The sequence below is a fragment of the Lagopus leucura genome, unplaced genomic scaffold, assembly GCF_019238085.1.
Source record: "Lagopus leucura isolate 7727_CA_CO unplaced genomic scaffold, USGS_WTPT01 Super-Scaffold_100009, whole genome shotgun sequence".
Taxonomy (NCBI): Eukaryota; Metazoa; Chordata; class Aves; order Galliformes; family Phasianidae; genus Lagopus; species Lagopus leucura.
The window spans coordinates 27748382-27767989 of NW_024962266.1; the positions used below are offsets into that span (position 1 = coordinate 27748382).

The following is a 19608-nucleotide window of genomic DNA, read 5'->3' on the forward strand; positions in this document are numbered from 1 at the left end:
CACTTCATCCTGCATTCTGTTCCCCAGCACACTTTGCTTTTGTAGCCAAGGGTCTAGTTTTGGAGGTGAGGTGTGAAGTTGGTGAGTGCTGTGATCTGTGTGTCCTTACAGTGCAAGTAATCATTGTGGTCTCTGTATCACCCTGTGACAATATAGGGCAAGTGGGGAATTCAACATACTGGAGATTTGGAGATGATATTTTCAATCCTCATTAAAAACATAGTCTGTTCTTACGTAGGATAAATTCTCACTATTTGTATGGTTGCTGATGATGAGTTCAGCTGCTGTCCCCTCTGCTTCAGGTGCTTTGATGAAGCTATAGCTCGTTACTTGTGTGTTTTAATAAAAGTAGCAAGGCTCTGAGATCTGAGTCCTGAACAGTGCCTTCAAACCCAGTAGCCATTTGCTAACAGGTGGGCATGCAAGGGAGCGAGCAACTTCTCTCTGTTGCAGAGAGGTCATGAAAAACGTAGTAGCATTGGAAGTGCTCACATTGGAATTGTTCAACATCTCCTTTCTTTTTGCCTGCTCCAGTTTCATCTGGGAGGACGCTACAGATGCTGCTAGAGAACAACCTGGGCAGCCTGGGGTCCATACCATGTAGGGCTCATGCATTTAGGGCAAGAGGTGATGGCCTCAGGTTGCTATAGAGAAGGCTCAGGTTGGATGTTAGGAGAAATCTCCGAAGAGCGCTCAGCACCGCACCGCTGCACAAAGGTGGGGGGTCTCTGTTCCTGGAGGTGTGCAGAGCTGTGGGGATGTGGCACTGAGGGACGTGGGCAGCGGGCATGGCGGGGTGGGCTGGGGGTGGATTGGGAATCCTGGAAGGCTTTTCCAACCTGAATGATTCTATGATTCTGTGATCTTGGTGTTGCCCTCAGCCGGTGCTTATGGCAGGACTCAGCTGCCCCTTGTTCATGGCTGCCCCTGTCTGCCCATCCCAGTGAGATGCAGGGGGCTGGGTGGGCTCAGAGCACGCGATACAGCCTGGGTTAGTCCTGTCCACTAATGGGGAGACCACTTCTCCTGTAGGATGCCTGCTTCTGTGGAGCTCTGGATGCCCATAGAATGGCATTTTTTTTGTCTTGGTTTATGAACTCCCTGGCCGCCAATGGAAAGGTGGGATCCTCAACCAGCAGTTGAGTTCTGTGCACAGAGCGTGTTTGCGAAAAGTAGATCAGAAATCTGTAGGCACAGTTTAGAAAGAGAAAGTCAAATATTTTTCTTAGGCTCACAAATGGCTGTAGGAAGCATAAGGAAGGCATTGTTAGAATGCGTCGTCAGTGAAGACAATGCCTGGCTGAAGCGTGATCTTTAACAATGAGATAATTGTGATTTAATTGGCTCTGAGCGATGCAAGGAGAGACAAGCGCGTGCCTTTGCTGTTTGAAAGCCTGGGGGAAGGGTTCTGTGGTGCTGCTGGGCGTCCTGGAGCCATCTCCATTGCTGCTGAGCATGTTCCCCAGGCTCCAAAGGAAACAATCTTTCTTTCTTTTGGTGGGATGCTCCTTTGAGCCGAGCCCCCACGTGCATATGTCCATGTACGGATCCATAACAAGTACAAAGTCCCTGTTCCCATCTCTCCAGCTCCATGTTGCAGTGTTTAGGGGCAGGCTGGCCTCTGGGCACTGTGGCTGCTCTGCCTCACAGGGCTCTGCTGAATCTTCCCCCTCCCATGGAGATGCCAGCTGAAGGTTGGTGGCCCACGTGTGCCCTGCTGTGCGTGGCAGTGTGATGGTGATGTGCTCAGTGGGCATGGTGGCAGTGGGTTGGTGGTTGGACGTGGTCATCCTGGAGGTCTCTTCCAACCTTAATGATCCTGTGATGGTTTTCGGGCAGCAGGCTGAGCCTTGTGAGGTGAGGCTGGAATTTAGGCCAAAAAATGACAAGCTTCCTCCCATTGTGTGCAACAACAGAGACGCCTCCATAAGGAGCACTGGGGCTGTTGGAGTGCTGGGACTGGATTGTATGCTGTCCCACCTCGGTTCCTTCTTGAGCGTGCTTTCATGTCCCACTGTTAGATTGATAGTGATCATTACAGCTTTGTGCAGGGTAAGTGCTAGGATAAGGATAACAGGTGCTGCTGTCCTGGATGTCTTCACAGCTTGATGGGGTGCTGAGTGCCATGCTGTGCTCCTATTCTGCACAGTGGTGTCACACCAGGGTGGTGTGGGCTGTCACACCAATATAGTACAGGCTGTCAGACCGGGGCGGTGTGTGTAGGGCACAACTGGAACAAAATGAGGGCAGGAAGGCACAGACAGGTTGGGCTGCTGGTTTTCTGCTGAGCTTTTGGGATCCTTCTCTTCATTCGCTTCTCATCTCATTTTAAGCATTTCTTTTTTCATTTTTGTGCCTAAGAGTGAGTGCTTGAAGGGAAGCAGGAGCACTGTGGTGGTGGGGGGATTGTAAAGACACGAGCAGCAGCTTTGTGGTACAGGAATGGCATTTCTGAGAAGCCCTTGCTGTGCCCTTGGTCAGCATGGGCCTTGAGAACATGGCTGCATTCTCTCCCGTCATGCTGTGGCCTTTCTATTTCCATATCCGTTACGTAGTTGGTATTTAGTTAAGTAAAAGTGCAGATTTAATAAGCAGGAGGAACCACCTGTGGTAAACTGGACAGACTACAGAGATGCCAAAGAGCAGCCCGGTGCAAATGCAACAGGAGGCGATGCCTTTTACTAGCAGAGGGATAATTAGCATGACCGTTAATTACAAATCCTTGCCAGCCAGTGCAGATTCCAAGCCTGCTCTTTTCCATGGAGTTGTTCACCATAGCAGAGAAGGGCCCAGCACTGCCCTTCGGAGCACCTGTAGCTATGAGAAATGGTTGTCTGCCTTATCAACTTCTGCAAAAAGAGGTTTATGCAGGAAATCCAATAATGCCTGAGAAACGAGAATCTGCATTCCTAAGCCTGCTAAAAGACAAGGGTAGAAACAGCACCCAGAGCTTCACAGGGGCAGCAGTGCATGCTCCTGCCGTGCCCACGCTGCTGTGACAGCAAACAGCTGAGCAGCTGATGCTGTGCTGGTTGCTGGAGCTCTGGAACATCACAAAGGCTCTGTGCTGGAAGGCGATGCGTTTCCCTTTTCTTTCTGTGTTTGCCTGGCCGGCTGGCACAAAGCTCGTGCTGTGCTGCAGGTGTGGGAGGCCATCCAGAGAGCTGCTGCTGCTTGCAGCTCCTCGGCACAGTGCAGTGAATGAAGTGCTGCATGCTGTGCCCCCACACTGGCCAGTCAGCAGGGAAAAAATACCATCTTCTCTCGGTCTTCTTGGAAGTTTTCTCTAGGAATGTTTCTGTCCCAAAAGCTGGAGGACATGCCGACCTGCAGCACCCCTGGGCTTCCCTGCAGGAAGGTGGTAGGTGTGGGTTGGAGCCATGGCAGCAGACAGAGTGAATCCCAGGGCCTGGTTCTGTTATATGGGGTGTTAGGGGCTGTGGGTAGATGTGGTGGGTTGAGAAGATAAACTGGCAGAGTGAGCAAACGCAGTGTTTGGCAACATGTGGCCAGTGGGCACGGTGTGGGTGGGTTGGGGCTGGACTTGGGGAAGTCTTTTCTCTCCTCAAAGATTCTGTGATTTAAGCAAAGCACTTTGGGGGCTGGGGCGTAGAAAAAGCAGGGGGAAAAAAGTGCAAATACAGCACGTTTATTGAAAATGATGAAGATGTGTCAGCCTGGAAAGCCAAGCAGCAGGACGTTTCCCACTTCCCAGCTGTGCCACCTGCAGGAGCCCCAGTGCTCCCTGCTCCACCATCACAACCACGAGCAAAGGGCAGCATTTGTGCTTGGTGGGTTTGGCATATCCTTCCAGTGAAGGAAAAGCCAAAAAAAAATAAGACAAAAATTTCAAAGCTCGCCACAGTTATCTCAGTTGTCATCTGCTGGGAAGGTTCTCGGCTGGTGTCTCCTTGCCGTGCTGCATATGGTTTTATTTAACCTTTTTGTTAATGATCTGGAAAACGAAACAAACAGCCAGCTAATTAAATGAAGAGATGCTGCTAAAGTGAGAAGTGTTGCCAAGCCAGCAAGGAGAGAGAGAAGCAGGGGATAAACAACGTTGGGATCGCACGGCGGAGGGACACAGAGGGCTCTGGGGGCACTCTGGAAATCCATGGTGCTGTGAAGGAGCCAGGGAGGGAATGCCAACTGAGAGCAGTGTGACACTGGCTGGGCTGAGCTGAGAACGTCTCGGAGCTAAAGAGCAGCAGCACACAGTGAGGTCGAGGGCTGGTGAATGGAGCCGGGTGGTGGCATCTTCTCACTGCTGTGCCAGAGCTGGGGGGGACCCAGGGGTGTGGGCACAGAGGGGCACCTGGGGCAGAGAGCTTCTGCGGGAGGCTGAGGGGTGGTGGTAGGCTGCCAACTGCTTCCCTGTGCTGTTCAGACGGAGCTGAGAATACTTTGTGGGAATAGGCAGTGAATTTGACGTGGAAAAAATGTGGAGAAGTGATGTCACTTGTAAGCATTGTTCATTTTCCAGTGCAGGAGGAGAGGGAGAATTTCAGCTAAGAAGTAAACTTCCATGGTCCTGATGTTATTTCCATTAAGAGCTCTGGGAGATGAGGGATGTGTCTGTGGTCAGAGATGTGTGGTGCAAAGGGAGGATGGGGGTCAGGGGGTCCCTGCAGAGCATCAGCCCCATGGGGCATCCCCACAGACCTGCACAGCTCCCAGGCTGCTCGCCAGGAATCCCAAACCAGCCCTGCAGAGGTGCAGCACAGAAGCACAACCCCACCCTGTGCTGTGTACCAGCATCTATTTGTAGAGCGAACCGTTGCTGTTTGCAGTGGGTTTCGTGAGGCTCTCAGCTTCCTGCAGTAGCAAAACACTCCAGCTTCTCTGTCTGCTTGTCACACACCTGACTTGGGCTCCACCAAGCTGGCACATGGTTGGTTTTGGTTCAGCTGTAGCTCTTACATCTGCCATAAGCAGGTGACCCCTGTCTTCTCCATGAGCTGCATCAGATGCTGTGCTCACATCTTGCTGGAAGCATCAGTACGTGCCTGCAGGCAGCAGGTGGGAGCTGCAGGGTGCTGGTGCAGGCTGCTGCCCATAGGCTGCGCTCGGTGTGCAGGTGCCGCTCCTCCTGGCGGAGGGGAGATTGGAACAGCTTTTGTTTTTATGATCTGACCACACGAATCCTGAAACCCCAAATCTGTTTCGTTTAATAGCAAGTCCCTGGTGGCTAATTCTGCATGCAGCGCACAGAGCAGCGTGACTATTCTGGGATGGGATCCCAGTGACAGCGGTGAGTCATCGGCCGCAGCAGCAGCGATGATACCAGGAGCTATTTATTGCTGCTCTCTGGGCTGCGAGTTCTGCTCAGCTCCGAGTTCAGCTGGAAATTATGTAATTATTCCTCCTGGATGGTTTTTCTGATTGGTTTGTAATTACAAAACATTCTCAGAACGCTTCTGTGTTTGAAAATTAAGACCTGGGAATGACTTAATGCGAGAACGAAGAGATGAAATCCTACTTGGCTTATGTATTGTTTTCCCTTATCGGTTAATCAGACAGCTTTCTGGATGTCACTGTACAAACTTCTCTGCAAAACAGTGTAGCACGTGATCCCTGGTTCAGTCCGTTTATAAACAAAGATTTGGGGTAGAATCATTGTAGCACCGAGCTGCTGCTGGGTTCCTCGACTGCCCTGAGCCAGGAGCTGCTCTGCTGCTGCTTCTCACAATGAGCAGAGCCTGCAGGTGGGGGCCAGCAGGAGCCTGCCTAGAAAATGGGGAGGGGGGGGCTCAGCCCTCTGTGCTGCCCTGAAGCTGAGCTCAGGTTTAGCTGCAAAGCCAGAGAGAAGGCATTTCTCTGGTCTCATCCCTCTTTAGAAGGAGAAAAGTAAGTTCTATCCTTCTGTTTATAGTCTGTTCCTCGGAACTGCACTGTGAACTCAGCACAGGGTTTCAAAAGTTACAGGAAAGGCAAGTGAGCAGGGCTCTGGGAAGCTCTACATCAAATGTCACTGTTCCATTCCTTACGTCAGTCCGTGATTTTTACACTAGTCATACATCATTTTATTTCAGTCTTTATTCTGTGCTGCATTTTGACTTTTCTGTCTGATTTATCTCCCTTCCTTAGCATGAGAATGGACATCTAAGGATGGCTTAGCAGCTGATCTGGGAGGAGATGTAACCTGGAGATACAAATGCAGTGGTGATGTGGGTCTGTCGCGGGCACCGTTCCGGTGGATGGCAGTAAGACAAGTGCTGTTCCTCCATGTCCCAGCACCATACCCAGCTGTGGGAGCTGCTCCTGTCCTGCCACTGCGGCCGCGTGGCACTGGGAGGAGGAGGAATGGGGACCTTCAGGGTAGGCAGCACTGTGTGTGTGCTCACCACAGCTCAGTGTGAGCAGGGAGCGTGTCTGCATGCCATCCTGATAGCGCAGTGTGATGGCAATACTGGGGAGGAGAAATCTGTCCTGAGAAAACAGCTTCTGATAACTGCAAGTGGGGGATCTCTTTGGCACCTTTTAGCAACAAGCATTTTTAAAAGGCCTTGGTTTTTTGGGTTTGGGGTTTTATTTTTGTGCAGCTAGATGTGGCACTCACAGACACGGGATGCTGAAAACTCAGTGATGACTGTTCGGTTGCTGCCAACTTTGGCTCCATGTTAGAAGCTGCTCCTTGGTGGGCACTCAGGCGTTGGGGGCTTTTCTTTTTTCTTTTGTTCCATGATTTTTTTTGACACCATTGGAAGCAGTGTGAGCTCAGCTAAGCTGAGTCCTTCTTCCTTGAACAGTGCTGTTTGGCAACTGGGCTTAGGCTGCTGCTGAGGCAGACATTCCGGGATCGCATGGGGTTGGAGCCGGCTGGGCTTTGAGGTCCCTTCCGACCCAACCGCTCTGTGGCTGCGGTGGGCTGGGTGCCCAGGCCCAGCGTGGGTAGGCACACGTGGAGGACACTGAAAGAAAGGAGATGCTGTGTCTGTGGCGGTGTGCATGCCTGGAAAGGCATCCTTGACAGGCTGGAGAAGGAATATTAGCTGAATGGAGAGGCAGCTGCGAGGGAAGTTCTGAAGTGGGTGTGTATCGAACGTCCTAGTTTCACTGCCATCACAAAAGGCTGCCTGCTGCTTTTTCATCTGTAAAGATGGCAAATTGTTTGGAGTGGGTCTGGGAGAACACGCTGACCCCTTTTGCTTTGCTGCAGTGACACTGCATAGTGCTTTCACAACTGTGCTGTGGAGATCTGCACCTCCTGCAGGTGTCCCAGCCGGCAGAGCAAGCCCTGCTAACGAGCCTGGCTGATGGCTGATGCCATGTTATACATTCATTTCAGATTGAAGGTATTATGAGGTCGATTCTGACAAAAAAAATTTAAATGTGTTCTCAGGAGGAACGCAAAAAATTGCCGAAGCTGTAACAAAAGCATTACCTTCAGTCAGGTTTGACGTTGGTGTAACAGCACAGGGTGGGGGAAGTCATGCTGAACAACAAACCTACCTGCTGAGGTAGCCCTGGCAGTGCCCTGTAAGCAAATCCGTGCCATGGGGAGAAGCTGTGCAGCCGTGCAGCCCCCCAGCAGGAGCCCTGCATGGTGCAGGGTGAGCACAGCAGCCCCACATCTCTGAGCCACGTAACCGCCTTCGCGTGGCTGCGTGGTCTCCTCTGTTATTAAAAAAGAAAAGGGAAAGCTCTCATGGGCATGAATGAGGATTTATATAATAGGTTGCAAGGGTTCCATCGAAGCCATTGTACTCTGTCTTGTGAATATCTATTTAATCAGTGGTTTAAAAAGAGCTCTTATTTGTGCTAAGTGATTCCCCTTTCTTAGGCTGCAGTGAGAATTTCAGGCTCTGGTGATGAGTGAGGGCAGCTCCTCCAGGCCTGAATGCTGCCCTTGAGCAGTCTCTGTGCTGGGGGGGTTCCAGTACTCAGAGAAGCCTTTGGGTGGTGCTTGGGGAGCCTGGCAAGAGGCAGTGCCTGCACGTTACCTCTGTGACAAGCTGCTGTGCTTTATTAACTGCTTTCTTGAATTGAAGTGAAGGGAGAAGAATCATTGTGGCTTTGCTTGTACTGCTGCTGATGTGAGCATAAAGGTGAGCAGCACTGCAGTGGTTTCAGTGTGCAGTTAGCAGCACGGGAAGTTGGCAGTTAGATGAAGCCGTGGAGAACCGTTCTTGCAGCATCTCACTATTTCTTACAACGGTAGGCTGACAGCCTGAGCGTGCTCTGGAAGGTGTTGAAGCCACGACGAGCAGGCTGTGTTCCTGCAAATGCCAGCAATAAATCCCTGCTCTGACGTCAGGTGCCGTGCAGAAGGTCTCAGCGTGACACACGCTGCTTTCTGCTCCATCCCTGTGGCTGTGCATGCTGGGCAGCCTCCCTTGACCATTTAAAGTAGCAGATGAAAACCACGGCATGTTTAGAGGTGGCTCTGCTAGGAACAGAAGGGCCTGACACGTCCCTGTGTTCCCGGCAGCGTCTCCCAGCACCCTGCTATCTCGCTCGCCCTTCACATGACTTGCCACCAGGCCCTCCATATCTGCCTGCTATCTGATGTTCCCGGTCAGATGCTCCGCGTGCTGACGCCAGGTTATTAATACCACTGCTGCCATTTGCTCTGGCTGGCCGCTCTGAGGGGATGCCCACGACTTCCTCCCACCCGCTGCCTGTGATCTTCATCTTTCCCAGACGCTCCCTGAGGCTGGCAGACGGCTGCTCGCCCCGTGACTGATTGCTTTCCTGGCCACCGTCCAGCTCCGGGCGCATAAACACGCTCAGAGGAAGGCTCAGTGCTGGCAGGTTCCTTGCTCAGGAGGAGAAACAAGCCCCATTTCTGCTGGAGTTCACCAAAAGCAAAAAGCGAGGGGCAGCGTTTCAGAAATGGGCTGGGATGGGCAGGTGCCCGGCTGGCGTTCCAGCTGCTCAATTCAGCCCCCTGCTTCCATTTAAAATGCACAGCCAACAGCAGTCTGGCACATGCAGATGTTCTGCTGCTGCATGGAGAGTGCTGCCTGCCTGCATTGCCTTCATTGCCTGCATTGCCTGCATTGCCTGCCTGCCTGCTGCTTGCTTGCACTGCCTGCATTGCCTGCCTCCCTGTCTTGCCCAGACTTTAGCACTCATTCTAGATGTTTTCTCTCCTGTGTTCCATCAGTGAAGCCAAACCATCCTTTTTCTCCATTGCAGAAACTTAGCTGTGCTGACTATCTTCTGGTTTTGCACACAGTTTCTCAGTTTCTTTCTAAATGGCCCATTACTTGACCTCTATTGCTTCCACCAACGTGTCATCCATTAGCTCAGTACAACCCTTCCTGAATGCAGTAAATTCTCAGGATGCCTAAATTCTGTTAGCTGAAGAATGAAGCATTTGTGAAGATAACTTGAGCCTGAAGCACAGTCAGATGCAGTGGTTTTGTGCCATGCCTACACTTTTATGCTTATTCACACTGAAAACTTCACCTCCTGCACTATTAGATGACAGTTGGAGGTAGCAAGCACTATTTTTTCCTGATCCCCCAGTATTTATGGCTGTGTTGCCACGCTGTTTGCCATTACTGCCCTTGATGCCCTACAGCTGCATTCAGTATCTCCAGCATGCAGGACCTGTTTTCCTCTGTGCTCCCACGTCTGTTTTGAGCAGCACAGCACTGTGATTTGATGTGACTCTGGAGTAGTGTCTCCAGCACGTAATTGTCAGCACGAGGCAGGGCTTCAAAGGGATTGCTAATTAAGATCAAACTGAGCCCTGCAGCGAGTCTGGGGAAGATTTGCTTGTCCAGAGAAAGCGACAGTGTTACTAAGTGATATTTGGGGCGCCAGCAGCCTGCTGTTGCTTTCACAGCAGAACAACTCCGTGCCAGGGGGCTGTGTGGGTCTGAGCAGGTGCAGCTGGAGGTGATCCAGCTTCCCATCCGGAGTCACAGACCCATGGAGTCATTTAGGTTGGAGAAGACCTCCATGATCACCAAGTCCAACCCTCAACCCATCCCAACCATGCCCACTAACCGTGTCCTTGCTGCAGTGTATGACTTCAAGCACAGATCTCCCTTTTCTACCCTTCAGTTGGCCTCTTTTCCTCCTTTTCAAGCATCCTGAGGAAGGAGCACTGCATGCTAAAGCCACAGGCTGGGGGAAAGCCTATGTGTTTGATTATGCCAAGGGATTTATTGTAGCTGGTGAAACCACTCAAAGCAGCGTGGCTGCGGCAGGGCTGCGGTGGTTGCACGTGCTCAGTGTGCTGCACTGGCACCATCCCTCACTTCTTTGGGCTTCATCCCATGGAGCACACATGGAAGCAGGGATCAGCCCACAGCATGCATATGGAGTGGAATGAATGGAGTAGAATGGAGTGGAGTGGAGTAGAAATGGAGTGGAAGGGAATTGGAATGGGATGATATGGAACTGAGTGGAGTGGAAGGGAATGGAATGGAGTAGAGTGGAGTGGAAGAGAATGGAGTGGAATGGAACAGAGCGGAATGAAGCAGCTCTATTGGAAGGGACTCTCTTCAAAGATCATCGAGTCCCAACTGCCTGACCACCTCTGGGCTAACCAGCACTTTAAGTATATTATTGACAGTGTCATCCAGAGCCCCTTGAACACCAGCAGGGGCATCACCCAACTCCCCAGGAAGCCTGTTTGGTCTTTGAGCACCCTCATGGTAAAACAGGTTTTCCATCTCGTCTGATCCTCCCCAGTGCAGTGAGGAGCTCAGTGGTGGATGTGGCCATTAGCAGTGCACAGCCTTTTGCTGTTGCTGGAAGGGAGCAGGAGTGCATGTGATCGGACGATGTGAAGCAAGTGAAATCTTGCTGAAATGTAACCAACCAGATTAATTATATTTGGGAAGGCTGAGCATCCAAAGGATTTAATGATCTGAATACCATTTTAGAACATCATATTGTCTTTTTGCTGGCAGGAACGCCGGCACCAATTATAGAAATAAATCAAAAAAATCAGGTCAAATAATTATTTTATGAGCCAACTGAAAAGGCTGGGTGCATCTCTTAATGCTGGGGTGCTTTTGGGAAGAAAGGGAAAAGCCCTTCAGGAATAATGTTGCTTCCTGTGCAGGGGGTGGCCGTGCACACACCTGTGGTGCACACACACACATGTGCTGTGGACACCCACTGTGTGCACACCCAAGCTGTGGCAGTGGGGCAGGGGTGTACCTGCTGGCCTGGTGTCCCATAGGGATTAACAGCAACAAAGATGAAGCAGCCCGGGGTGTGCATTTGGAGGAATAACAACTGGGTTTTGAAACTCAGGATTTCTTCTCCGGGGGACTTCACCAACCTCATGGTATTAACTTGTTACAGGATAACGTCAAGCAACTTATCTGCACTGAACACGAAAAGGATTAGGGCTGTTGGAGGCTCTGTGCTAGAAGAAAGCCCAGGCTCCTTTCCACCTCCCTCGTGTGCTTCTCAGTGGCTGCTGCAATCCAGCAGGGGCTGTGGTGCTGGCATGCCATGGGGCAGCTCTGCAGGACGCACCGCTCCATGCCTGCACAGCCTGCAGGCCTGGGCTATGGAGCACCAATGGTTTCAAGTCCTTTCTGCATGAAGGATCTGTTAGAGAAACCGGCAAGCTGCTGTGATAATGGGAAACAGGTGCAGAAAATCAGGGAGCAGTGAGAAGCAGTTGTGCTCATAGATTTCGATGTAGCACAGTGCATCGTTCTCATTGCCAGTGGCTTTTGGAGTGTGGCTGAATGGCTCTGTGAGGAACGGGGTGGCACAGATCATGAGAGGGACTTTGTGATTAGCAGTGTGCCCAAACACCATGAGGTCCTGGCTCCGGGAGCACAGCTGTGTGCTGCTGCAGCCACAGCCCTCGTGTTGTGCGTGCAAGAGTGGAAACATGGAAATGCCAAATGTGGACAAGAATCAAGAATCACAGCATGGCCTGGGTTGCAAAGGAGCACAACGCTCATCAGTTCCAACCCCCTGCTGTGTGCAGGTCACCAACCAGCAGCCCAGGCTGCCCAGAGCCACATCCAGCCTGGCCTTGAATGCCTGCAGGGATGGGGCATCCACAGCCTCCTTGGGCAGCCTGCTCCAGAACGCCACCCTTGGGTGCATGGTTCTTCAGGGCAAACCACAAACCCTGCCTGGTTCAGCGGGCTTAAGCCCCATGGTCTGTGTGTTTTGTATGGTGGATCTGGTTTGCAGTGGCTATCCATGGAACCACGAGGGTTGCTAACGACCATTACCATCTCCTCATCCAACTGCTAAGCGACTCAGACTCATCTTTGCTGTCAGACTGCAGAACATGGGCAGCCAGGGTTGCCATCAGTCATTTCGTTTGCTTTCCAGGTGAATGCATGAAGCCAGGCTGTGCTAAGCATGATTTCCTCCTGGCACGTTGTTGCCCTTTGCCTCCATTCATGTGCACTGCAATGAAATCTTTTCAGGTGCCCCTCGGGTGCACAGGCAGCGAGCTGCAGCTAACTCCTGCCACCTGCTGCCCTGCTCTGCCCTGCATCCCCTCCTGCTTTGCTTCTTAAGGACTGCAGCCGGAGGAGAGGGGCTGCTTTCCCCGAGTCCTGCTGGAGAAGTCTGGAGTATCTGCGTCATCAGAGTTAATTCTCTCAGTAGTGATGGATTAATTATCAGCCTGTGGTTGTAGATATGGCAGTTGCAGAGCTGAGTTTCTTCTTGCGGCTGGAAATAAAGCGTACTCATGCTGTTGTTGGTAGAAAAGCAGATAACAAGGAGGAAAGGAATGTAATTGAGCTCTTACCGGGTTCAAGCACTGAGCAGTTGGGTGAGTGGATGCTACAGAGCAGCACGGAGTGTGCAGGGATTGCCCTCCACACACTGTATCACACCAGTGCCCTGCCTTTGGATTCCAAGGAAGGAATCCGTGTCTGCACTGGGAATCAGTGTTTTTAATTGCATTAGTTAAATGCATGCACTTCCTAATTCTGGAAGAACCGTGTGCAGGACCAATTGGCAAGGGAGCATCTGTGGCTGTGAGGACTGGACAGGTGCTGGGGACCCAATCTTTGCCTTTTCCTCCCCAGTAAGTCGGTTCTGGAGCCATCAGAAACACCTTCCTGCCCTGAGCACAGAGGGATCAATGCATAAGACAAATTGCAACCAGCCACATGCAGCCAGCATATGGTACCGATTTTCTGATCACTTGCTCCCTAAGTATCACTTGGTAATGCAAAAGGTGCTTGGTGTGGCTGAGCAGCAGAGCAGAGCACAACAGGTCTGTCTGTCGCTGCTTTCTGAGGGGTGTCACCTGCCGGAGTGCCCAGTGCACAAGCAGCAGCCAAGCTGAGAAACCATAAGGAAGTGGGTGTAGAATGGAAATGGTGACAGACAGCCTGGGTTGTCTTTTCCAAACCTCCGTTTTACAGCACAGCTGTTTGATGTTCACTCAGCTGACTTCTCGGGATGGCTGAGATGTGAAACGTGGTTGGATGCCCGCTCCTCACAAACCTTGTGGGTTTCCAAAACCTTTCAACCTTTCTCCAAAAGAGGAGGAGGACAGCGTGGCACTGCCAGTGTGCTCAGTGCGTATGGCTCCGTGGCACAGTGCCTTCTGTCCCCATGGCATTTGCAAGGATGTGGGTGAGGTTTGGCACAATGCACAGCACTTGAGAGAGCCGTGCCAGGAGAAGATCAGGCTGGATACTGGAAGAAATCTCTTCTCCAAAGAGCAGTCAGCACTGCACAGCTGCCCAGGGAGGTGGGGAGGTCACCATCCCTGAAGTGTTCCACAGCCAAGGAGATGTGGCACTGAGGGACGTGGGCAGTGGAAATGGGGGGTGGGCTTGGGGATCACGGGGGGTTTTTCCAACATGAGTGATCCTGTGGTTCTGTGCACTGAAAGCTGGCCGTTAGCAGGCATGTGTGATGCAGTCTGTGCTTTGTTTGCAGCTTCGATGTGGAAAATGGCCCTTCTCCTGGTCGCAGCCCGCTGGACCCACAGGCCGGCTCCTCCTCAGGGTTGGTGCTGCACACCACCTTCCCCGGGCACAGCCAGCGCCGGGAGTCCTTCCTCTACCGCTCAGACAGCGACTACGACCTGTCACCAAAGACCATGTCCAGGAACTCCTCTCTCCCAAGCGAACAGTAAGCACAAACTCAGCTCACGTCATATTTGACAGCAGCAGAGGCTGAGGGCTCTGCGTGTCTTCCTGTAATCCCCAGAAAGAGGTGTGTGTGGGCACTACTCACATCTCACAGCCCAGCAGATGGGTGCTGCTGTGGTCTGTGCAGCCGTGACTTCCTCATCCCCATCCCATCCCGACACTCACTTTTGCTCCATAATCTAGTAGAAGAGCTTTCAAAGCCAGGGGGTGAAATACAAGAGGACCCCAGTGCCACTGGGAGCTGGTGCCTGGGGTGCAAAGCAGTGGGCAGAGCTGGGCTGTTCTGTGTGCCCACGGTGCCTTCTGTGCTTGCTTTTCCCTGCATGCTCTCAGTGCCTGGTTAACATCCCCTCTGTTCTCAAGTAGGTAGCACACCTACCCCTGTTGCACTTTTTCATCCTGTTTCCCATCGTGGGTCATTCAGTAGAAGACAGTGAAAAATACAGCAGAGAGGTTGATTTGAGAGGATCCCTACCCCTCCAATGGAGCACAAAGCCTCCATGAGCACCCTGGATTTGCAGCCCTTTATTTTAAAAGGCACAGTTTAGAGTTTAAAGTGACCACAACACAAAAAATGCTCTTAAACAAAAAAGCGTAGCTGCTGTAAAAGCCCTACCAGTTTTTTCCATACAGCAGAAACCTGAATCTCAATGGGAGGTGTGGTGAATTCCCACAGGGGGAGGAGAGCATCCCTCCTGCCCAGCGCCCTGAGCCCAGGCTTCTTGTGTGAGTGCTTTGTGCAGCATTGCCAAGAAATCCCTCCCAGTGCTGGTGATGCTGTCCTTCCCTCTGATCTTCTGCTCAAATCTTCCACGATGAAAACATCCACTGTTTGGATAATGTGAAGCACGGTGACACAAAAGCCAGGAAACTCAGAGCTGACCTTTACCCGGGCCGTGATGGGTTTTTCCACCACAGTATGAGTGCACTGAGTTTCCTGGCTGTCCTGCGCTGTGCCAGCAGTGCCCACAGCCATCCCCACACACTGCCACGGCCACGCAGGGCATCCATCCGTGTAGTGATGGGCATGCTGCCCTTCCACCCGGCCACAGTGACTTACAGCCACGTTCTCCATTCCCCCCCCAGGCACGGAGATGACCTGATCGTCACACCTTTCGCACAGGTGAGTTGGGAGCTTGCTGCCTCTTGCACGGGGCTGACTTGGAAAGGTTTGCCTTGAGAAGCGCTCACAAATCCCTTCTGCTCGCTTCAGGTGCTGGCCAGCTTGCGGAGCGTGAGGAACAACTTCACGCTGCTCACCAATTTGCACGGGACGGCCAACAAGTAAGCGGGGAGCCAAAGGGAGCGGGCGGCGGTGGGGGAGCGGGCAGCGGGGCCGGCGCCGTCCCGGCTTCGGCCGCATGGGGGCGCCAAAGCGCCTGAGCGCGCCGCGGGGTCCCGCCTCCATGGGTCCAGCGCTCGTCGCCCATTTCTGCCCCGCCGCCCCCAGCAGAGCAGCAGTGCGGCACCCTGGGGGCAGCGCGGTGCCCGCCGCGGCCCTGAGCTCCCCGCGCACCCGGCGTCTTGCTGGGCACGGAGCTTTCCTCCCGTTGATTTCTGTTTGCAAGATGTGATGGGAAATGAATCGCCGCGTTCCGAGATGGAGGCGAATAGAAAAACAGATGGCTGAAATAAAGGATCCTTTCCTTGTTATTTTTCTTTTTCTTTTTTTTTTTTTTTTTTCTGCTTTGCTTTTTTTTTTGAATCGCCTGAGTATTTTGGCAGTTCCTAATGAGGAATCTGAATTTGGGGCCGGAAGGAAGCGAGGGCGTAACCTGTCGGACGCAGAGGCATCTCGCAGGGTCCTCCTGAAAACATTCCCAGATCTGCTTGAGGCACGAAGCCATTTGCCCAGCCAAACTCAAAATCATCAAATGTTGAAACCCTTACACGCCCAACGTCCCATTCTGTGGCCGAATGTGCTTCCAGGAGCTGTGGTGCTTCCCACATGGTCTCCAAGCAGCCCTGCCGGGTTACGCCGTGCTGCCAGCTCATGATTTTATCATATGTCTCATGACACACGACATTCTTCTTAAAATTCTGCTTCAGGGATCATGGGAAACTCTGCTCTTCTTTAACCCCTTCCTCTCCTTCCTCCCTCCTTCATCCCTGCTGTTCCAGGGAAGGAGAAGAGGCTGCTGCCCCGCTTATTGACAGAAATGCTGGAACGTAGGAATCTGAAGGACTGACAAACAATGAAAAACAATTATACACACAATGAAAAACAATAGGTTTTTTTTTTTTTTGGACGGTAACATCAGGGTTTTTTCAGACCATTTCCTGAGTGGAAAAGAGGAGAGTGTGATTAATGGCTTCTGAGAGGCCGGGTTTGGCAGATGTGGAGCAGGGGATCTGACAGCAGCTCCATGTGACAGCCATCGGCTGCGGTGTCCCAGAAGGGACAGCGGTGTCAGGACGTGGATCAGCGGCAGTTCACTGCTGTAGAAACTGGGATGGGTGCAGGCAGGACGTCACGGAGGGTGCTGGGAGGGGTGCTGTTGTATTTCCAAGCTGTGCAGTGGGGAATACCCTTCCGAACATGAGCTCACCCCTCCCCGCCCCCCGAGGGCACAGCTCTGCACCGGCGGCTGGAGATACCTGCAGCGCATCTCCTCTGATACTGACTGTCCCTAATGAGGAGTTTCTGTTTTCCAAAGATTCCAAGATTTCAGTTTTCAAAGGCTCTGTGCAGGCAGGTCGGGGCAGATTTTCAGAGGAGTCAGCACCCAGCACAGCAGGCTGAGCCCTTCGAAGAATCCGGGGCCCGGAAAAAAGCACAACTTTTGGAAAGCACCCAAAAAGTGAAGGGAGCCCCGCTCAGCTGCTGGCGGGCAGGAGGTTGGGACAGGGGCTGTGAAGCAGGGCTGTGGTCTGTCCACCTCTGCACATCCCACCGGCTCGGCCTTCCTGGAGCGCCGCTGGGGAACCCCTGCAGCTGCGGCGGCAGCGGGATGGAGCCGCTCACCGGCTTTGAATGCAGCTTCAAAGGAGAAACAGCCAGAAAATGGATATTTCAGTTCAGTGGCTGAGTCAGAAGGTTGGGCTGGGAGGGAGGCTGGGGGGGATCCGCCTTCTGTTGGAACCTCTCCGAAACCCCTTTGGGAAGCAGAAGCCCCGAGTTTCGTTTCTGGTTAGCCTGGAATACTGTCCTCAATCTCAAACAGACTGTTTTGATTTTTATCTCCTTTTAACTTCTTTACAACAGAAGCCCTTTTTCTTTTTCCTTTTCCTTTTATTTTTCCTTTTCTTTTCCATTTTCTTTTCCCTTTTCTCTTTTTCTCTTTCCTTTTCTTTTTCTTTTTCCTTTTTCCTTTTATCTTTTTTTTTCCCTTCCCTTTCTTTCTCCTTCTTTCCCTTTCTTTCCCTTTCTTTCTTTTCTTTTTCAGGTGAATAACGGCTTCAACTTGAAAAATTAACAGTTTTATTTGGCAGACGTCACAATGGAATCTTTTGACGTTTGGAGAAATATTGCACCATTTTTTCCAGCCCAACCTGCTTGCTTAACGTCAGCCAAATTTGCAGATAGCTCTCAGCCCTCCTGGAATCCACTGTTCCCTGACGGAGCTGCTGCTTCTACTTGAGAAATGCCATTCTGTTTTGTTTTGGAGCTCACGCCAGCGGCTGCAGCATCTCACTGTGTGCTTGTGGGTGCTGCTCAGGCTGCTGATGGTGGGATGTGAAGCCTTGCATCTCCATTGTAGCCCTGTACCTGCGCACCGGTGCAACAGCGGGCATTGCTTTGGGCCAGACTTGGTTGGTGAAACACGTGCAAGAAAAGGCCTTGATGTGGGGCCCCAGTGAGCCCTGCAATCACAGCACCCAGCCCTTGCTGGCCTCCGGGTGTAGCTGGACCTCAAAGCAGCAGATAAAGTGTGGGATGAGGGCACATCTTTTCTGCTGTGTCTTCTTTCTAGCACGTGTGCGTGTGTGTGCTTAGCCAAGGGACACAAGGCGTTTGGATCTTTCTAGCAGGTATATTGTATTGCTTATGAATTGCTGACCGTTTGGAAGTGTTTTAGGGTTCTTTGTGAACCTGACAACAGCCTTTTAGTTGTGAGTATTAGCAGTGGCAGTGCTTGAGGTGTAAAAATAGCACCTGCTGATGGAGTATTCTTTATTCCTTTTAGGAGATCTCCTGCAACGAGTCAGCCACCTGTCTCCAGAGTGAACCTGCAAGGTATGTGTGGGTCCTCAGCAATCACCTGCCAGCAAAGAGGAAGGTTTATTGCACGTGGGTTTACTGGTGGCTGGTCCTTTGCTCCTCCAGCCCCGTGTAGTGCTGAGCTCCTTCTGGGTTTCTCCTGCAAAACCGACGCAGGAGCACCGCCAGGCTCAGGTTGCTGCTGTTTAAATGGTTTGGGGTTTGTGTTTACCCTCGTGTTAGCATAAGGTAGAACATGATTTTGGTTTGATAGTCATGGCCACAGTGACTGCAATTCCTCCGAGTCCCCGTGCAGAGCAGGCCTGGGCAAGCAGCAGCCTACAGCCTCCAACAGGCTCAGGCACAGCTGTAGTTTTTATCCTGTTTATTTCAGTTTGCTTCTATGTGATCTATGTAAAACTGCGATCTCAGAAACCTCTCTCGGGTGAAACTCCCTTGGCTTTTGTTAGGCTGCCCTAGAACGGCGTATTTTTCCTTTCAACGTTTGTTTGCAGTCTTTTGAAATACCACATTTAAGCAACTGACTGGGAGCAAAGTCGGTCACTGCTCACCTCACGCTCGTCCCCACGCTGGGTCGGTGGCTGCAGCACACAGCCTGGGCTCGGCTCCACCATGGGGGTGAATGGCACTGAGGGGAGCTCTGCACTGCCAGCCCAAGAAGCATGCTGCCTGCGGGTGTGCATGCTGTGCTGTAGCCTTGGAGGGACCCTCTTTGGATGAGCGTTGGCCCTCCTGGCACCGATGGAGTCGTTACCCTGCCGGGGGAGGAGGTGTGGTTGCTCGGAGGAGTGCTGGTGTGTAAGGTGTGCTCTCGGCCTCTCGTCTATGCTAGGAGGACTGAGTAAAGCCACGTTATTGCAGCGTGCACAGCCTGGGTAACTCTCATTTCCTTTCACACTGTGTGTTATTTACTGTCTGGGGACGTGCACAGTCCGGGAGATTTCCGGCTTGGATTCCTCAAAACTTGTTGGTGGAATGTAGAGATGGTGGCTGCAGAGAGAGCAGCGATGTGAAGGTCCTCCTGCACACTGCCCAGGGAGCAGCAGCAGAGCTGGACTGGCAGGAGTGCACACAGCACTTCTTCCAGCACTGCTCTGAGCGAGACTTTGCTTTTCTGGCCCATGTGAAAGGATTCATGGAACATTTCATAAGCTTTGCATAGATCTGTTTATATAGCTTACAGAATCTGATAGCCGGGAGATAATTCCCTTCCAGGAACTTTTAGATGAATTTTCTTAATGCTTGCAGTGGAAACAATTGCTTTCCACTTCTTAACACTTTGTGGACATGGAGGAAACGATGCTATTGCACAGCGATTCCAGCACGAGCAGAGGGATGCTGGGTACCCCACAGGTATCCCCACAGGTAACCCCACAGGTAACCCCA

The 19608-nt window shown here is 52.0% G+C and overlaps 1 protein-coding gene across 7 annotated transcripts in view; it reads left to right on the forward strand.

The window, feature by feature from the left end:
- Positions 1–19608, forward strand: part of LOC122181070 (cAMP-specific 3',5'-cyclic phosphodiesterase 4B-like) — a 124706-nt gene that overhangs the window by 86889 nt on the left and 18209 nt on the right. For 3 of the 7 annotated variants that reach the window (XM_042873266.1, XM_042873267.1, XM_042873268.1), the window contains exons 4-7: positions 13846–14040; positions 15147–15183; positions 15274–15344; positions 18188–18237. In XM_042873266.1, coding sequence (XP_042729200.1) covers positions 13846–14040; positions 15147–15183; positions 15274–15344; positions 18188–18237 — 353 coding nt within the window. Of the gene's footprint in view, positions 1–13845; positions 14041–15146; positions 15184–15273; positions 15345–18187; positions 19603–19608 lie in introns of those variants that run through there. The other 4 variants (XM_042873264.1, XM_042873265.1, XM_042873270.1 and 1 more) reach the window with 2 other exon arrangements.